We start from the raw sequence: 19664 nt of genomic DNA on the forward strand, positions 1-19664 counted from the left end.
TGCCCAGTAAAGGAATAAAGGGTTTCTTGCTATCTGCTGCCCATACACAGGCTTTGCATCCTCGAGTTTGCCAGATTTCAGTGAAATAAGCTGATGGAGACACAGCTTAACAAGCAGCATGACTACAGGTAGGATTTTCCAAGGGAAGGGCTTTAATTCCATTCATAAAGACAGATATTTTTTTCCTTCCAAGCACAGCTAACTCAAACATCAGTAACACTGAACTTCACACAGTCATAAAGCAGGCAGAAATGTGCACAGATGTTAGGGCACGTAACACTTGGATGGGTTCCTTTCCCCTCCCACTAACACTGTTTTTGTTTTGGTGATGATGTACATAGGCTACACAAAAACACACTTTGTGTGTCTGTCTCTGCTGTTACCAAAATGAAGACTTCATTAAGGCAACTACTACTACAGGCAGGTATACACAATGGATTAAGGATAAAGAAGTCACATTTCTTGTGCAGATCTCTGTAAGGCTTGATGTGGAAGGACCAGAACAGTGAATGTGAATCGTACTGAAAACGCACAGGCTGACCTTTGGTTAGGCAGCACACTGCCTGCTTGCTGTTCATCTGCAATAAAAGTCAGGGAGAGAGAGAAGCTGCTAAACTGTAAAAGGACTAATCCCCACTACCACAGAAACTGTTTCGGGTTTGTGTTCTCTTAATTCTTGCTTCTTCCTATTTATTCTTTGCTCTTCTCTTATACTTACAGCCATGAAATCCCAGCCAAGATGCTTCCAGAAACTGGAACTGGCCTACCTCTACCCTTCCCTCCCTCCAAGCTGCAGATTGCTTCTACAAACCAGAGCCTGCATTTCAGCCGTCACCACTGACTTCTGTTCTGGGTTTCTTCTAGCCAGAGCATCTGTAGCAGGAGGAGGTGGGTGCTGGAGCTGCAAGGCTGGCTCTGTGGTTAGAGGTGTGCCCAAGGGGCTGATGTGCAGCAAAACCCGCTTGACATCTTGTTCTGAACACCAAACACTGGCACTACAAAAACTTCACAGTGAGCACAGGGCCAACGAGGGAAAAGGAAAGGCAGGCAGTCGTGAAGGAGTGGGAGACACACACCTCACAGAGCCTCACACTGGGGAAGAACAGGACTTCACACGCTCTTCATTATTCCTAAAGCATGGTTCCAGCACTGCTGTTCTGGCAAGTGCAGAGCTTTCCTAAAGAGCGCTTCCAGGTAGGGGCACCAGGAACTTGTTTCCCTTCACGGATTCAAGACACGGTTCCTAACAAAGCAATCAAATCACAGAAACACCGGATGAGTTAAGTTCAGATGTTCATTTCCCATAAACCAACCCCAAAAACCTGTGGCTATTTTTGGGCAGGTTTCAAAATTTGACACACTCTGAAGTGACAACCGTTTTTTGTTTGGGGTTTTCTGTTTGACAACGAGGCTTTCCAAAATAACAGCGGCACAAAAACTCCCCATAAAGAATTTCAGTCTTCCAGTGGTTTCAGCAGGTCCCGGTTGGCATTTCCAGGCCTGTCCCCTCGGAGCAATAGGAACAAATCCTCTTTTTGCAGTTTTATCACACAACACGGTTGACGTTCAACGTCCTAGGGATAAAGGCGTCGGTGTGCTCCAGCTCTCACATGGCAGCCAACATCCTCCACTGAAAGCCGTGGCAGTTCTTTGCTTGACAGACTGGGCTTTCCACAGCCCCCCGACACGGATCAGCGCCGCAGCCTGAGAAAGAAGGCGTGCTTGCACTCCTTGCTGTCCAAGGGGTAGTATTTGTCATAAAAATCCAAAATGTACTCTTCAGTCTTAAATCCAAACTTCTGGTAGAGCAGCATAGCAGGGTTGCTTGCAGAGACGTGAAGGGTTACGTCTTTGCCCATGCAGGTCTGCCAAGGGAGGAGAAGGGGGAGAAAAGAAAGAAGTATCACAGCAACAGAATGAGACAGCCTCTGGGGGAATGCGGAGGTGAAGAGATTCATCAGTTCAGGTATTCAGGTTACTGAGGAAACGTGAGAAAACTGCAGGCCCCAACACAGAAGTTACCACACACAGCAACAGCAGAGGGAGCGCTGCTGTTCCTCCGCTCCTTTGTTTCTGGGAAATGTGGAATCCTCGACGATGAAAGCAGGCATTTGGATTATAATTTGTCAGCTTTCCATTGTCAATTGCTAAGTGATTGTTAATTAAAAGCAACCTCAGTGCACAGCAAAGGTCTCTAATACTTATTAACAATGGCCTGAAGAAAAGGCAAAACATGCCAGAGGATCAGGTGCCCCACTCCTCCCCTGTCAACAGGGCCGAGCTCCTGGGACCAGCACACCTCTGGGCCGTCACGCTGGAATTCCTGTCTATCCCACCCAGCTCCTCTCCCATCCTTCAGGGCACAGCACTCCTGAGAAGGCAGGGAACTGAGTTCAGACAGCAAATGGCACAGCTAAAGTTACCTAGAAGATCCCAGATTACTCTAACCAGCAGCTCTCTGATAAAGATGCTGATATAATAAAGCTTTCCTGCTTTCATCTAGTGTTTTAATAGCATTCTGTGTACACTATTGTCTACGTGGGAACAGCACCACCCCTTAGGAAATTTCCAAGGTAGATCGTTTAAAGGGAAAGCTCTCATAGGGATTAATGGGGGGAATATAATCAGGAGGCCATTTTGGGGAAGGGAAGTTGGAATGAGATCATTAAGAAGATGCAGTCTGGTTCTCTGGGCCAGATGCATTAGAGGGTACCTTCTTACAACAAACTCATCATCAAGGCACCATTTACATCAACACATTTCCTGTTAGATTATGCTGTTCCTAAGAATTCATCCCCAAACTCAGCACACTGATCCACTGATCCGGTCATAGAAACTGTTAGGTTAGAAAAGCCCTTCAAGACCATCCAGTCCAACCGTTCCCCAGCACTGCCAAGGCCACCACTAACCCATGGAACTGAGGGCCTCATCTACATGGTTTGTGAACACTTCCACGGACAGTGATTCCAGCACTGCCCTGGGCAGCCTGTTCCAACGCCTGACTGCCCTTTGGGGAAGGAATTGTTCCCAATATCCAGCCTAAACCTCCCCCGGTGCAGCTGGAGGCCATTTCCTCTTGTCGTGTCCCTTGTTCCTTGGGAGAGGAGACTGACCCCCACCTCACTACAACATCCTTTCAGGTATTCAGAGAATCACCCTTAATCCCAACAGTGTATGACAGTGACTCTTGCTACAGAGAGCAGACCTCAGTGTTAGCCCAAGCAGGCTGTGAAGCATCACCTGCAATCTGGGGGGTCAAGGAAAAAATGGTCAGAAGAATCATTTCTTCTCCTCCATGATTAAAAGCCTTCTACCACTGACAAACAGTTCACAATGGAAAAATAAACCTAGTGTGAGCCAAACATACAATGGTGATCTCTCATTGCGAGTGAGCCTCATCAGCCTTAAACCTGCCTGGCCCCCTCCTCAACATAGAATAGTTAGGGCTGGAAAGGACCTGAAGATCATCGAGGTCCAACCCCTCTGGCGACTTTATGCTATGTACCTGCAAGCAGAATTGGGTTAATTGGCTGTGATATACCCTACAAAAAGCTGTGATGATTTTCTGTGGCTCGCTTGCCAACACATCCCAACTCTGCTGGAGAGACGTGATCCAGCTGCTGGATCCCTGCAAACCTTGGCACACTGCTTGCGCCTGTTCTCACCAAGTGCTGACATCTCACATCAACAGACAACAGTTGAGGGAGATTTACTTAAACACTTTACACAGAGATGCTTGGGAAACTGAAGGGGTGAATTTAAAGCAGATTGGTTCATGCCCTGCATCGACACATAGAACAAAGAGAGGTGGACACTGCAGAGAGATGTGTAAGAGTTACCCTCAGGTGGCCCAGAAGAGCCACCCTCAGTGGAATCTGCTTTTCCAAGGTACAGATCACTGTTCCCAAGGCTCTACCAGCACTCTCTACCTCTCTCCAGCCAAATGAGTACGAGGAAAAACAGTTTGAATGGCGAGTTTATGCTAGTGCAGCTCATCTGGAGTAAAACAAGTTAAGAAATGTTTCGTATCGGCAGCTCTGCCAAGACTATTCAGGGAGTGGTGAAGCTGTGGGTCCTGAAGAGGCACGGTTTGGCTGCAAACAGGACATATGTCTGCATCCTTACTCAGAATTAAGCTGGATTTCCTGCTATTTAATTCAGTAAAGTGACTGGAATTAAGGCCGCCTGAATAACAGTATTCACACAGAGATTTAATGAAGTTTAACTACTTTAATTCCACCTGTTTAGTGAGCTCCAACTAATTTTCCCAAGTATCCCATGGAACAAAGCCCAGTACAAGCTAGTTTGAACAAATTTGAATGAGGTTGCGAACACTTATTCTTTATCTTCAATGCAGCTGGATTTGAACCAGGGTATTGAAAGCGAAAGAGAATGATTATGATCAGTAAGTGATTTAATGCAACGGCCCTGGTCACGGAATAAACATCCAGGTGCAGCCAAGAAAGCTGCAATAGCTTCTAACTGAACCTCCCCATATGATCACATTTTCTCCCTTAAGCCCCAAATTTATGGTATTACTGTTATGAGAACTGTTGAGCACTGAAGAACACAAAGCTAATCCCAACAAAGCCTGCAGCATCTCACTAGCTCCCAGGACCTGACCTGTATGGTTATTCTATTAAATACATTGTAGTTTCTATTTTGAAGGGATTTCTCCCCATAGGACATGGGCTGCTGACAATGTGTGCGATGTAAGCAGAAGAAGGGCAAGGGGAAGAGCCAGAAGGGAAGAACACAACACTACTTACTCTAATATTTGCATGTGTGCACACAAGGAAGGAGGGAGAGCCAGTTCTTTAGCAGAAACATGGGACTTTTTCATTACCTGAATAAGGTGGTAAATCATGAAGGTTGCAATCCCAGCCCTTCTCCACTCAGGGTGAACAAACAGAAAAGAGATGTAAGCTTCATTGTATTTCACATCTGGCACCATAAAGCCAAAGGCAATGATCACTTTCTTGTAAAGGACAACAACACTGAAGTCTGGGTACTGCAGGCATTCTGACAAATCAATTCCTATGGAGAGAGAAACAGCAGATGGAAGCATTGCAAACAAAAAGTGTCACACTTGCATGGAAATTCAGGGGCATAAGGCCTTTTAGAAACATTCACTTGATCCCTTCCTTTCACCTTAATTTCAAAGCTCTGATATTGAGAGATGCTTCAGCAAAACACACAGACAAAATGAGACCTGCTTACTAGTGGGGATTCTTGCACAGAGAAATGAAACAGAGCTGATTTTCCTCCCAGACGACTCGAGGAGGAAACTAACAACTCGAAAGCACCTTCTCTCAAACAGTATGGCTTAAAATAAAGATCACACGACCTCAGCATCCAGCTCATCTTCCTTAGTTTGTATTGTGAGCTGTATCAGCAGGCTCTGCTAAGCACCCAGTTCTAAATATGCATGTGGATAAAGGTACTGGCATGTGCAAATGTTTGCTGGATTGGGTCCTAGCAAGCTTGTGCCTCTTGCCTGGGGCTCTTAAGGGCTGCAGTAAGATTAATGATAGGGGTTTGGTTCTCCATTTCACCTGGGCTGGGCCAGCACCAGGTTGATGTACACCACTCCTATGCCAGCTGCCAAGGACCTGCCTGCAGACAAGCAAAGGGGACTGGGCTGGTTTAGAGTGCATCTGCCTGATGCACCATCCTGTTCCTCCTGCAAACTCTCTCCAGATGCAGCAGACATGAAACTGGGCTTCAGCTTTGGTAGCACAACTGCCTAAGGTAACCTGGCCTTGATCTTCTGCTGCCTCCTGTTGTGCACACTCAGCTGTTTGTGGAGCTGCACTGTGAACCTGACCACAGCTTTCTCTGCTATCAGAATAGATAGCAGCCTGGCAGCACTCACACAGCATGTCAAGGCCAAGCAGTGCAGTTCAAGGCACAGAAGACTGCTCTGTAATTTGTGTGGACAGGCCCTAAATGAGGTGCAATACATAGCAGAGCTGCTCCAAGAATGTTAGTTTCAGCCTCAAATTGGCCATCACAGATCTATTTGGGATAACAAAGCAGCACAGTGTGTTTTCCTGTAATGTTTATTATCACTCCTGATGAGATGCAAGACTCCATAAGGCACCAGGCACAAATAAGGGAGTAAGCTGGGAGAAGTGAGTGGGAGGAATCGATTGGCAATAGGGAGCCATGTTAATTATCTCAAGGCTGCAATTGACTGTGAAGTGCCTCACAGCATGTCTGAACAGGAACCCTGCATTGCCCTGAGCACGCTGGCGTCTATGGAATGGTGCCGTCCCCTCAGCACGCAGTTATTCCTGTCAGAAGATGCTTAGCTCAGTATGGTTTACCACTTGTCTGCTGGGGAGATGTTTCCCGTTAGGGCATGAAGGCACAAGATACCGTGAGAGACAAGGGGGAATCTTGCTTCACATCAGCTCATTTGCAGTAACTACCTGCAAACTTGTTTCTGCCTTGTGAGAAACAAGAGCAGCTCTGACAGGAAGGATTAGGACAGGCGGAAGGACTGAGGCCTGGGCTCACCACACCTGGTGAAGCACCCAAAACTTAAGAAATCAGTCAATTACAGCATCGCTTTTAGAAGGCAACTGAGCACACCTAAGGAGCCACTTACTGACCATAGCATCCCCAAGCACACATGCTTTGCATGGCTAAACTTAGGTGGAATTACAGCTATTTCTCTGAACAGTGCTTTCTGCATATCCCACCCCCCTCATTTGTACCAGCCCCTTGTGGAGCTAAACCCTTTGTATCAACAAAGGCACTGTGCTTTATCTCCTGATGTATCAACCTCCTTGCTCACCTCTCCTGCTAAAACACAACCAAGGTGCAACAAATCATGTAATCCCAGCCTCAGAGAACATACACCATGGAAGAGATCCCGATTCCCGTTTGAAGGCCGATGGGAGTGCCAGCTTCTGATTTACTGATGAACAGTTCACAGTCAGGTGGAACACACCCACGCTTCTTACATGAAATAAAACAGGGTGAGTCCTGAAGAACTTAATGAAGGTGCAACCCAACTTGGCCAGAACTTCAAATGCATTATCAGAAGAGGAGAGACTGTGACAAAGGGGTTCAGCCTCCCTTGGGACTGCAAGCGAGCTCCAAAAAGCTTGTGAAAGGGAAGGTACTCCTCCTTTTCTCCCCCACAATGGTACAGTTTGGGCAGTGAGTAGCACAAAGAGCACCCATCCTGACTGCAGCAGGAGCACTGCTGAACTACAAGCCCTGTTGAATCACTATCTGCTGAATCAAAACACAGAGCAAACAGTTACTTGGAAGAAAGGTGTGTACTGTTTGTACTGGGCTTTTCTAATTAGTCTGCCATGCTGTTTGCTGATCACAAGCTGATCCATGCAGTGCATGAACATCACCATTATTATTTCAGGAGTAAAGACTACAGCCTCATAACTGCCCCCATAAAGGGCAGACGCTGTCCCCAAAGAGCCTAAGTTCAAGAAGACACACAAAAATCAATACCCAAGCTTTCCCTTACCTTGCAAATACTGAGGCTTGAAGAAATAAAGGACACCACAGTAAAGCTTGCGGTTTGAAGTGTAATTCCTAAATTTCATTCCAACATACCCAGCTTATGGTTGCTAGGAAGAAACTTTCTCATGAAGCTAATGAGCAGTAGATCTCTGGTATAAAACAGCCCCAATTGTTTCACTGGATGCCTAGTTTTCCCAACTGACTACTCCTATTGCCATCAACAGTGTTACCCAAAACTATCTATTTCTTTAAGCAGTGTGCTAATTCGGGCCTAATTGCCCAGTTCTAAATGATCTCAAAAGACAAAGACACCAAGCCCACGTCTCCATCTCAGCTGCATTCCTAGGACATCAGATAATGGTTTTCTAAGAATGGAGCCAGACACCAACTGAAGCAAAAATGAGCCCAAGAATACTCCTTTCTGGAACAAAACCACTTCCTTCTTTGAAAACCAAGCACTGAAGCAATCTTACCAGGCCAGAAGAATTCATGGCACATGGAGTTTATAGTGGGGATGTGATTAGGGCGAACGTAGCAGTAATCGACGGGTGCTTCTGGCTCAGCCTTCCAGTTGAGATCATTCCTGTGCGGATACGCCCGGATTTCTGCCAGCAGCTGGAGTTTTGGGGGCTTTGTCTCATAATCACGCCTGCCAGTAACATGAAAAGCAAACACAAAACATGAGTGAGCAACAGTAACTGCCGCTGAATGGGTTCTGCCCATGAAATACTTCCTGACACGCTCAACTAGGAACAAAAGGACAGATTCTTCGTTCAACTGGGAAAACAGCACCCAGCTCAGCAAAACCGCCCTTGTGTCAGAGGCCAGGACATGTTCTGGATTGCAGCAAACCAAGCCAGCCTCCCCTAACAGGCAGGAGCAAGGAAATCATGGTTCTGACCCAAAAGCAGGTGCAACTTGCACTGCAAGACTTCCGTGACTCCCTCTTTGCCCTGCATCTGTTCTCTCTTGGAGATTCCCCTTCCCAGTGCACAGCCAGCTCAAATCCTCAGCTAACCCAACCACTATCCCTTCAGGGTTACGACTGGCTGTATATGGATGAGCAAGGAGCACTGGCCAGGGTGTCCCCTCTGCGGACTGTTGGTTCATAAGCCAAGAGCAAATTCAAACTCAACCTCTGACCAGCTGTACCTGATGTAAGGTTTCAGCACACGGGATGTGTAAGGACTGACGATGCTGTGGTCTGTCAGCAGGTCCTCTGAGCCTACCAGTCGATACAGGAACTTTGTGGTCTGCTGTCGATAGCCCTTCATGGCAGGCAGCATTGTCTGTATGTACAAAAACAATGCAGAACATCTCAGGAACATCAGTCAATGACTTAACACAGGGGAATCACATCAACAGAGGGGGTATAAGGGCCTCTCAATGTGACCAGATGGACTGGAGCCACAGCATGATGGTCCCACCTCAAGAGGACTATGCTTGGCACTCTTGGATTCAGCACCCAAACCTACGAGCCACACACATCACTCAGAAAGGCACTGCAAGTGATCTTCCTCCTATATCACATGAAAGATCAACTGCTTATTTGAGTGCTTCCAGGCCTCCGCCATCAGTGTTTGGGCAGGGCTGGAGTACAAATACATAGACATTTGTGGTGCTGACACTGACAGACAGCTGTGCTGTACGAGCACGTCCCAGGAAGAAAAGGGCTTGTGACAGCATTGGTGGGGACACAGCCCCAGGTCAAAATGACTCTTGTTCATAACCCTTTTCACTTTGGGAGTCAGATAATCTCAAGGTGACACTGCCAGCTGTCAGTGCCAAAAGGTCACTTAGATTTAGAAATGCTCACCTGGTATCTGTCCAAGATCCTGAAGTCCTGGCTAGTAGTTCTGTATGTTGCTTGCCCTAGTGGGGACCTGGAAACACCTCCTTCTTTGGCTCCATAAATCCCATCAACCAAGAGCAATGCAGCGTTCACAACCTGGTCCAAGTCAAAGAGTGGCAGCCCTCTTTCCCTCTTGGCCTGCCTGACTAACAGCTTGCGCCTCAGTCTCCGGGCCTCCGGGGTCATGCTCATGGCATTGGGACAGGCTTCCAGTCTCTTCAGCAGCAGCTTTTCCTCATAGATGCTAACAGAGGTGTGCTTGGGAGCTCTGGGTTTAGCATCCTTCTCCAGCTGCGGCTTCCTCTTGTCTCGTCCCCTCACCTGCAGCGATGAGTTTGACTCTTCAGGATCTTCACTGTCACCTTCCATCCTCTCTGTTTTCTCTTCCTCACTCTCCACCTCTTGCTTGATTTGTTCAACTGTCTTCACTTTTTTCCTACTTGCTATCACAGTGCCAGCACTGCCTGTCCCATTGGGAGGGGGCACGTACTCTATTCCCGGGTCTATGACTCCATCTCCTTCCATCTCCTCATCATCTATTCAATAGAGAAAAATTACCCTGGTTAAAAATGTAAATATCAAAGCCCCATTTCAAAAAGGCTGTCACAGGACATCTCACAGAATGGTTAGGGCTGGACCTTAAAGAGCACCTATTTCCTCTCTACTAAGGAGAAACAATGCAGGTTTACTCAACACACTCCACATGTAGTAGTATATGTACAAGTATATGTAGGTCTTACATACTTCTGGCCCTCCTGATTCTGGACAGGAGAAACCATCTGGAGTCCAATTTCAGGACACCTCCTCCTAAGGTGTCTCGCAGTTTGGCATCTGAAAACATAGCACTCCTGAGCTGCAAGCTCAGGCTCTCGGACAAACGTTGAATTGCTGACAGTTCCTGAAGACTGGGGATCAAATGGTCCAGCTGGTGAGATGTATCTTCAGTGAGCATAACCTGGAGAAGTTCTGCTTAATCTGAGGGAACGATTAGAAGTTACTGAAACACAGGATTTGTCCCTCTACAGAACCTGACTATTCTTCCTTCCATTCATCCTTCCATCCATCACTTCCACAAAGAAGTGCTTTATTCTCTACTCTACCAACTAGATTGAGGTCTGGCTCCTTAAGGAACTAACAGCATTCAGCCTGCATCACTGCAACCCAACTAGAATCCAACATCTGTTAATTGGGATGCTCGAACTTATAACACTACTGGAACTACTGCCATGAGAATAACATTTCTGCCATTGAAAACCATTACAGACAAAAACAGAGTTGCTTTCTAACAGTGTAATCTGTGTTGCAGCAAAATGCTTCTGCTGAGTGATGCAGCAGCTGCTGGGTGAAATCTTCTACCACTGTTTAGTCAGGATCCCTCAGAAGACAATAATGGTTGTTTCTTTTGTCCTTAGAAGCTGGCAATAAAGCCATGGAAAATTAATCAAGGGTTACATGCAGCCAAGACAAACAGACTATTACCAGTTACTTCCCATCTTATCTTGAAGAGATCCTGCAGCTCATCCTAAGTTACTTTTTTTTAACATCTTCCTAAACAACTACATGTGACCCCCAACCAAAGAGGGATGTGGAGCTGCTGGAGCAAGTTCAGAGTAAGGATGGCATGGCCCTGGCACAGGGTGCCCAGAGAAGCTGTGGCTGCCCCGGCCCTGGCAGTGTTCAAGGCCAGGTTGGATACAGGGGCTTGGAGCAACCTGCTCTAGTGGAAGGTGTCCCTTCCTGTGGCAGGGGGTTGGAACTGGATGAGCTTTAATGTCCCTTCCAACACAAACCAGCCTGGGATTCTACTATGATTATTAAACTAAACCCAAAGCATCTCTTACCGTGAAACAGAGCCTGTGGTGGCATGACATCTGGGATCAGATCTGCTTCTGAGAGAAGGCTGGGAGTCGCTGAATGCGAGGCCGGGGTGCCAGGAGCGGAGAAGTCCAGAGATGGGGAAGGAGAAGGGCTTGTCAGAGGAGTGCGATCTGAGGAGCTCAAGGAGGAGAAGTCAATCACTTCTCCTTTCTCCAGGACGATATCAGGACGACGGCCTCGACTGGAGAATTTAACTGGAGTGGAAGAAGTGCTCCGGTCCAAGAAGCCGGCTGCCTCCTTCTGGGCTCTCCGAATTTCCTTGGCTTCTTGAGTACGAGATCTCTTCTCCTTCAGCTCCATGGCTGACTCGACTGGATTGCGGCTTACCCGCTTCCTGAGTCCTTCCACCGTAATGATGGGATCCAGAGGTGGCTTGGAAGCTGCTAAAGAAGTAGTTTGCTTATTCTAACAGACAGAGCTCCTGCAACCACTGGATGCGTTCTACACACATTCACTACAAATCTTAGAGGATGCATTTTCAAGGTATCCAAGAAATTCACTCTGGGACACACAGGATAAAGCCAATGCACCTCTAAAGCCTCATTAAAGCCCCCATCTTGCTCCTCTGCACAGAAGGGGATTTGCACCTAGTGACATAAGATAAAAAACCCTCCCCAGGTAAAGGGGAGCAGAGAAGTTGTAGATGTCAGCTAAAACAAAACCCCTGCACAAATCTCCAAACCCTGTAAATCACCTACTAACAATGCAAAAGGCTAATAAAATTTAACAGCCTTCTCACACTACAGTATATGCACCATAGTCTCCTTAAGTCTACTGTTAGAGCACAGCAAAACTAAGAAACAGCCCATGCACACAGACACATGGGTTTAAGTAAGCTTTTCTCATGCCTTCCAGCTCTGTCAGCTCTGGCCCAGACAGGACCCTACACACCATCAGGGAAAGAAGTTACCTTTTGCCTTCAGCGCAGATGCAGACAGCTTCTCTCCTTCAGGTTTCATTGTCGGGGGTTTATTATGAACCAGTTTCCACCATCCAGGTTCTCCAAATTCCTGTGCCCCTGAGCGGAAAAACAAGGGGCTCCCAACAGAGAGACAGCCAGCGACTGTGCTCCACCATGTTGATGTCTTTTTCCTGTGGTGGGAGAGAGGAAAACAAGTGTTAGGTCCCCACTTGTCAGTCTGCTTTCATCCTGAAGCCTCCTCCTTCACCAAGATGATAACAGTGCAATTATTGTTTTGTGAATGAGCTGCCACACACCAAGCCTACAGAAGAGAGATCCACACTGCTACCAGAGCCCCAGCAGCCAAAGCTGATTATACCCTCACTTATACCCCCAAAAAAACCTCCTGTGGTTGGTGGGACACATCCCTGGCAGTGTTCAAGGCCAAGTTGGATGGGGCTTGGAGCAACCTGGTCTAGTGGAAAGTGTCCTTGCCTGTGGCAGGGGGTTGGAACTGGATGAGCTTTAAGGTCCCTTCCAACCCAAACCATCCTATAAACAATCTATGTGACTGGCAGCCACAGCTTTTCTGTGCAACCTGTGCCAGGGTCTCACCACCCTCAGAGGGGAGAACTTATTCCTGATGTCTCATCTCAGTCTCCCCTGTCAGGTTAAAGCCATTCCCCCTTGTCCTGTCCCTACAGGCCCTTGTCAAACCCCCCCTCCAGATTTCTTACCAGCCCCTTTAGGCACCGGAAGCTGCTCTAAGGTGTCCTCAGAGCCTTCTCTTCTCCAGGCTGAACAAGCCCAGCTTTCTAAGCCTTTCACTCTGCAGGACCATGTACTCTGCTGGGTATCTGAGCACTTTTTGATCCTCTGAGTGCTGATGAAGATGTTGTTTAGGCAGGAAGTGAAATGAAACATTAAAAAATTGCCCCTACAGCCAATAACAGAGGTAACCTCTCAGATACTGGAGAGCTGCATTCATGGTGTACAGTCTAAACCCATACTTGCATAGGGTCTCAGGATTCCTTCTTGTCTTTGCACATCACCACTGGGAAAACCATCAGTACCAGGCTAGGGTGAACTGAGCAAGTATTCACTGGTGTCTGAGCATTGCAATTACACATCCTCGGGTACGGACCTTAAAATGTGGGAGATTAAACTTGGGTACCCCAGATCACAGTCTGGAGTGTTCCAGTAAGTCTGGATAAGCTGTTCTGGATAAGCACATGTTAAACATGCCAAAAAAGCAAAGCACTGAATGCCTCGAACCTCTACACATGGTTCAGCTGTCCCTGTTCCACCAGTGGCTTGTCCAGGAAAGCAGCAAAACTATGTCTGATGCCAATAATCATCTGAATTTTAGTCAGAGCAAGGAGTGCCCAGTCACCAGGGCAGGTCTCAAAAGGCTGCAGCAAACCCTGCGAGGTGATGGCTCCCTAAGTGAGGGACAAGGGGCCTTCAGCTGCCTTCCTGCCAGGATCCCCCTGGCTTCCAGCAGGGACAAGTACTAACATTTATTAGAACAGAGCAAGGAGGCACAGACAAGCAATGAAAGCAAGCCAATGAGCCAATCCAGTTAAGGAGAAAGGCCAGAACTTACAAAAGAGAAATCCCTGGGGAGGAAAAGAAGCTGTGAAGTCAGCATAGACCACTAGTCCATCCAGTCCCATGGGCAGGGACACCTTCCACTGGAGCAGGTTGCTCCAAGCCCCATCCAACCTGGCCTTGAACACTGCCAGGGATGGGGCAGCCCCAGCTTCTCTGGGCACCCTGTGCCAGGGCCTCACCACCTTCACAGGGAAGAATTTCTTCCTAATGTCTAATCTAAATCTCCCCTCTGTCAGTTTAAAACCATTCCCCATATGCTACCTGAAGGAAGACAAGAATATACGCACTTACATTGCTTTTATGTGACATTCTTGGGGTTGTTTTCCCTCACTATACTATGCTTATTCTTTCCCAAAAGTACCCCTTATGCCTACATTCAGGTTCTCAATGTTAAATCCTTCAATCTCCCCACTAGTGAAGCTCAACAGAGACATCACCAAATTCACCATGACTCTTGTCTATCTGCGTAACACGTTTTAATTCCTTTGGCTCACCAACCAGACCTTCAGGAAACACCACATCTTTACCTGTTCCCAAGTAAGAAAGTCCAGTGTTTCTCAATAAAAGCACAAATATCTTCTTTCCATCTGAAGTACCCCTGACGGCCCGTTCCTTCCAGTGACAGATTGTACATCGCCAGCATGACAACCTGGAACAGAAAGCGTTGGACACAAGTGAAAATCGCCCCTGCTTTGAGTTCTGAACAGCCCCCCAGAGCTGCCACACACACACAAGATCTTTGCTCCCTCATTTATAACTGACTTTTGCAATATCTCACAGGCAACTCCTGCAATCCATCTTCCTCCCGCTTTCATGCTGCCCATTCTCGTCTTTCTATTGTTAGATGCACATTCCCTCCGAGATTTCTGCATCCCAAGGGAATAACCAGCTGCCTAGTTATGCAGGTTTATACTGAGATCCAAGCTTTTGCAGTGGTTGTATAAATGAATTATATCACAACTGGGGCCTGTACGGAAAAGTCCTTCCAAAAAAGGGTCACAAGTAATCCCACTACCTAATCCATCAGGAACACAGTGACAACGGTCTCTCTAGATACTTACTATTACATTTCAAACTGGACAGACTTTAAACTCTCTGTAAAATTACACATCTGCTTATTGTTCAGGGTATTGAAAGAATTTGGGTTGTCTCTGGGTGATCTTCATTGAACACAATCCATTTACACCTCAATTCATGTGCTTCACAACCAAATTTAGCCAGACCTATTGAACTCCTAAACTAAAGGGCAGGTATAAAAAGTATCACATCTCTTTATGTTAATTCAAGGGGGCCAATTTAAAATTACCCAATTTATTTGAATACAACTAAAATCAGCTAGGATTTAAGCTGACAGAGGGGAGGTTTAGATGAGGCATTAGGAAGAAATTCTTCCCTGTGAGGGTGCTGAGGCCCTGGCACAGGGTGCCCAGAGAAGCTGTGGCTGCCCCATCCCTGGCAGTGTTCAAGGCCAGGCTGGACACAGGGGCTTGGAGCAACCTGCTCTAGTGGAAGGTGTCCCTGTCTGTGGCAGCGGTTGGAACTGGATGAGCTTTAAGGTCCCTTCCAATGCAAACCAGTCTGTGATTATACGGTCTTTCAACCATTACACAGCTTTAATGGACACTTTTTCCAGCAGGGACTTACTCTTCACCATCAAAGAAGTCTGAATGTGTTTTTCCCAAGGAAATGGGTTTCCTCACAGTGGGCCATAGCCTTCTGGAATGCATTGCTGAAGATGCCAAAGCGAGGAAATATAGACAGCTTTAATGTCCCCTGTACTCTAGTTCTGCCTTGTAACCCCTTCTACTTTGATAACTGTTTACCCAGGATTTTGGGGTCTCTTTTTTTGTTTTTTCTTTTTAATTCAGGTGGGACATGGTCTAAGGACTTCACAAACCACTCTCTCCAAACGGCCAAAGATAAGGATTTGTAGAGGCCACATACTATGAAAACCAAATAAATCCAGAAATCACTGTCCCCAATTTTCCTACTTCAGAGAAGTTGATTTGGTGACTTCCCTCAATTTAACATATTTGGAAGCAGCAGCAGCAGCTCTGGCTGCTGGAAGCCTAAGGAGACAGTTCCTTCACTAGTCAATGTTCTTCATCTGTTTTGATTTTGTCCATCCCTTCTTCCCCATGCCACTCCAAAGAGACTGCTTCTCCAGCACCCTGACTGCTCCTCCAGCACCATGACCTGCATCAGCCTACCCAAAGGGTGGTTGCTGATAATGCAAATTTGATTGCTCAGGTATTTAAGTGACTGAAATACCAAATTCCAGTGAGGACTGTTGCTAGTAAGCAGCTGGGTTGGGGCTTTGTGTTGAGGGAGCTGGCAAGCTTTCTGTTTGTACATTGCTACCTCACTAGTTTTACATTTGCTCATATACACAAAAAGCTGTTCATGCCCTGCAGCCAAACTGCATTCACTTTGCTTTCCCAAACCTGCCTGAAGCCATGAATTCATGAATAACATAAGGGGGAAGAAAAAAAAGAAAATAAGAACAAGGCATGTGGCTTGTATGATTATCCTGCCGTTTACCTGCCAAATGCCCAAGTTCTAATACACAGACAATCCTTAGCGAATTCATTTCTGAAGCTCATTCACATGTCTCACTGTTACCTATACCTCGATTCTCTTTTTCTAGGTAGCACATACACAACAAACAGCAATTTTACAATGTCCTGTGGCTGTTCTGCCAGCACACACGTTTTACTCACTTGTTGCCACGTTAACCTCAGCCTTTCAAATTGCTCCTTCCCATCTTCTGAGCAATCGGAGCAAGTGAATCTGAAAAAGTTATCTCCTTTGAGGTAGCTGAGCTGTTCTCTCAGTTGACCTAAAATGAAGAGGCAAAAAATCAATTTCTCGATCCTTTTATAGGAAGAAGTGCTGCAGAGGAGATCTGGATTTCCTAGATCAGGCAGAAAAGAACTTTTTTCTTCCAGAGTCCAAAGACCCAGACAGTTCACAGGAAGCATCAGAACTCACTATGACGGATTTATTTCACAGCCACAGCAGCCAGCAGTGACCAACTGAAAAACACAGGCATCAAAAAAGGGGCATTCTACTTAACATCTGAATGCAGGTACAAAGCCAAGGATCTCCTTGTTTCTGATGCATTTCTCTTCCCTGCTTCCCCAGGATAGCCTAGATGTGCCATCCCTGAAGACATTGAAGGCCAGGCTGGATGTGTTTCTGAGCAACCTGATCTAGTTGAAGATGTCCCATTGCAGGGGAGCTGGACTAGAGGAGCTTTGAAGGTCCCTTCTAACACAAACTATTCTATGATTCTACATACGTCAATAAATAGCTGTTTTCCCCCTCTGCTTTAAAAAATTAATAGCTGACCTGTTAAAAACAGTATGTGAGTGCAAAGGCTATCAGAGTATACATGCATTCTCTTCCATGTCATCTTTCCACACACTGCTATGCGTCTTTACAGCTCTCTCAGACTGAGAGCCAAAAGAACAGCCCAACATTATCAGGAAACATTTTCTCTTTACTGCAGTTGATACGTGAGATCCCAAATCAGCAGAGAACTTCAGCACATGCCTTGCTGTGTAAAGCTAACCCTAACAACCCCACACACCCAAAGGTACAGGTATTAATTTGGTGTTTCTGCATTAGAGCAAAAACCACCACCTGAATCAGGACTTTCTCTAACAGGATGACAACTCCTTTACTGTACAACGACATCAGATAGAGCATTTGTAATACACAGATGCTCTGCTTTCACAGTGAATTGCAGAACCTGACAATTAGAGTTGGCCTATATCTGATGGGGGGTAAAAAGCCCACACTGAGTAGATTAACAAAAGTTCCACATGGCAATTAAAAGTAAAAGCAATCATTTGTCTGAGCATGGTGGTGATGTTCACAAGTGACAACTGACACCTGAACAATTAGCAAAGAGAACAGTATTTCCCTTCTCCAGCTCATTTACTTGGCACATTTGTATCTAGTTACCCCTGCTCTGTGACTGGCATTTTCTGCTCTTTGGATTTGTTCCACAGTAATGAGAGAGGAATGCCTTTGCAAAATAAAGCAAAATGAGTGTTAAATCAAGTGCTCCAATGCCACTTTTAATGCTCCTTTTATTAATACATTTCAAGTTAGTATCTCCCTTTAACTGCATACCATCTTAATAGTACGATGCTGGTTTCACTACATTAACATCTAAACATTCACTAACACCCCTTGAGAGGAGACTTTTACAACTGTGATTGTTGGCAAACTCTAAGTTGACAAAAAGGACAGCTCTGACCTAACTGCAAGGCAGGTACCTCCTGAAGAGTTCACTATTTCTAGCCATAAATAAGCCAACCAGCAACCAAAAAATAATAAAACCAACCCCAAACTACCACAAACCCCAGCCAGCACGTACCCATATCCAACTTTTGGAGCTAGTAACAGACCTGATAATCCAGAATTTACAAAGTAAAGTCAGGTCTGTCACGTTCCTAGCTCCTAACAGCATGTATCTTATGTCAAGCAGCAGCAGCAGAGGGATCAAGTTCTGCAGCTTGCTCCAAATGCTCCCAGAGTGACCTGCTACAGGCTGGACACACTTCTGTGAAAGCTACCTTAAATTCACAATATCAGGAAACCATTAAGGTTGAGATTTAGCCATATGCTCTACAGATGTGACAAACTGACCAGAAAAAACACATACAAAACAAACGAGCAAACAAACCAAAAACAACTCACCCATCCCAAAGCCCTTTTCCCCTACAGAGCTTCACAGCGGGGGTCACTATCTGGGTAAGCAGAGGCCAGGGCTAAAGTTCCCTAAACACACCACTGGGAAGTCTTTGGAGAGTGTGCATGTTTCTGAAGTCCTACCCTTGTTCTCTACTAATTAAAGACAATCCCATTTCTTTACATGGAATGCCAGCTCTTGACATGCATGCAGTACGTGGGTTGAAGTGCCTAACACACACTGCTGGCTGGCATCAGGCTGGAAGGGCTCCATACAATGCCAAGAGAGCCTTTCTCAGAGTAACAGCTGTCTTGTTGGCCCCTTTAGGCACTGGAAGCTGCTCTAAGGTCTCCCTGGAGCCTTCCCTTCTCCAGGCTGAACAAGCCCAGCTCTCTCAGCCTGTCTCCAGAGCAGAGCTGCTTCAGCCCTCAGAGCATCTCCATGGCCTCCTCTGGATTTGCTCCATCAGCTCCACATTCCTCTTGTGTTGTTGCCCAAGACCTGGACACAGGACTGCAGGGGGGTCTCACCAGAGCAGAGCACAGGGGGAGAATCCCCTCCCTCCAGCTGCTGGTCATGCTCTGGGGATGCAGCCCAGGACACAGCTGGTTTCTGGTCTGCAAGGGTACACTGCATAACACTGTTTTCCTTCAACATCAGATGAAATGTTTAAAGGATGCCCCATAAAACAGGCATGCAGGACACGGTGCAAATAACCACCACAGCAATGCAAGCAATGTGACACAAAACAATGGGCAAGCTTACTTGCTGGTATCCACTTCTGGCACTTCTCACAGTAATAGGACATCTCCTCCATCCAGGACGTGTCACCTTCATCGCTGTTCAGAGAATCCCCGCTCTGGTCGTGTGATAAATCCACTGAGGCCTGGTCCTCAGACTCAACAATCAGGAGAGTCTCCCCCTCCACCTCACCCTCCTCCAGGCCCTCTGAGGTGGAGGTCCTGGTGGCTTCATCATCATGACGGCTCAGCAGCCCACTCATGTGGACATTATTAGCCATCCTAGATGGTGTTTGTGGGAAGGAACAACTTCTTGTTACGCATTGACCAGTACACCCACACTGGATGTGCCAGCAAAGTCTCCACAGTCAAAGTGCCAATGACAAAGGAAATGTTCTATGACCACACTATAGCTTCCGGGAGTAAATTATAACCTATACAAAAAAACCCAGTCTTCCACAGATTACCTCTGCTTGCCGATCC

The 19664-nt window shown here is 46.6% G+C and overlaps 2 protein-coding genes across 3 annotated transcripts in view; both read right to left on the bottom strand.

The window, feature by feature from the left end:
• The window catches only part of LOC134157217 (baculoviral IAP repeat-containing protein 5-like), a 121842-nt gene that overhangs the window by 4472 nt on the left and 97706 nt on the right, over window positions 1-19664 (bottom strand). The gene's annotated exons all lie outside the window — the stretch shown is intronic.
• Window positions 130-19662, bottom strand: KAT14 (lysine acetyltransferase 14). Of its 2 annotated transcripts, none has more exons than XM_062605925.1 (10): window positions 19207-19662; window positions 16460-16578; window positions 14267-14388; window positions 12135-12316; window positions 11188-11604; window positions 9311-9882; window positions 8647-8783; window positions 7968-8143; window positions 4847-5037; window positions 130-1865 (listed from the first exon to the last, which is right to left on the bottom strand). In XM_062605925.1, the coding sequence occupies exons 1-10, from the start codon at window positions 19460-19462 to the stop codon at window positions 1692-1694; spliced, it is 2346 nt and encodes a 781-aa protein (XP_062461909.1). In that variant the 5' UTR covers window positions 19463-19662; the 3' UTR covers window positions 130-1691. The 2 variants fall into 2 exon arrangements, with proteins under 2 accessions (XP_062461909.1, XP_062461908.1); XM_062605924.1 differs by having other exon boundaries at window positions 11188-11607.

Source organism: Pezoporus occidentalis, unplaced genomic scaffold, assembly GCF_034315485.1.
Source record: "Pezoporus occidentalis ecotype Australia unplaced genomic scaffold, CSIRO_AGI_Poc_V1 ctg93, whole genome shotgun sequence".
NCBI classification, from domain to species: Eukaryota; Metazoa; Chordata; class Aves; order Psittaciformes; family Psittacidae; genus Pezoporus; species Pezoporus occidentalis.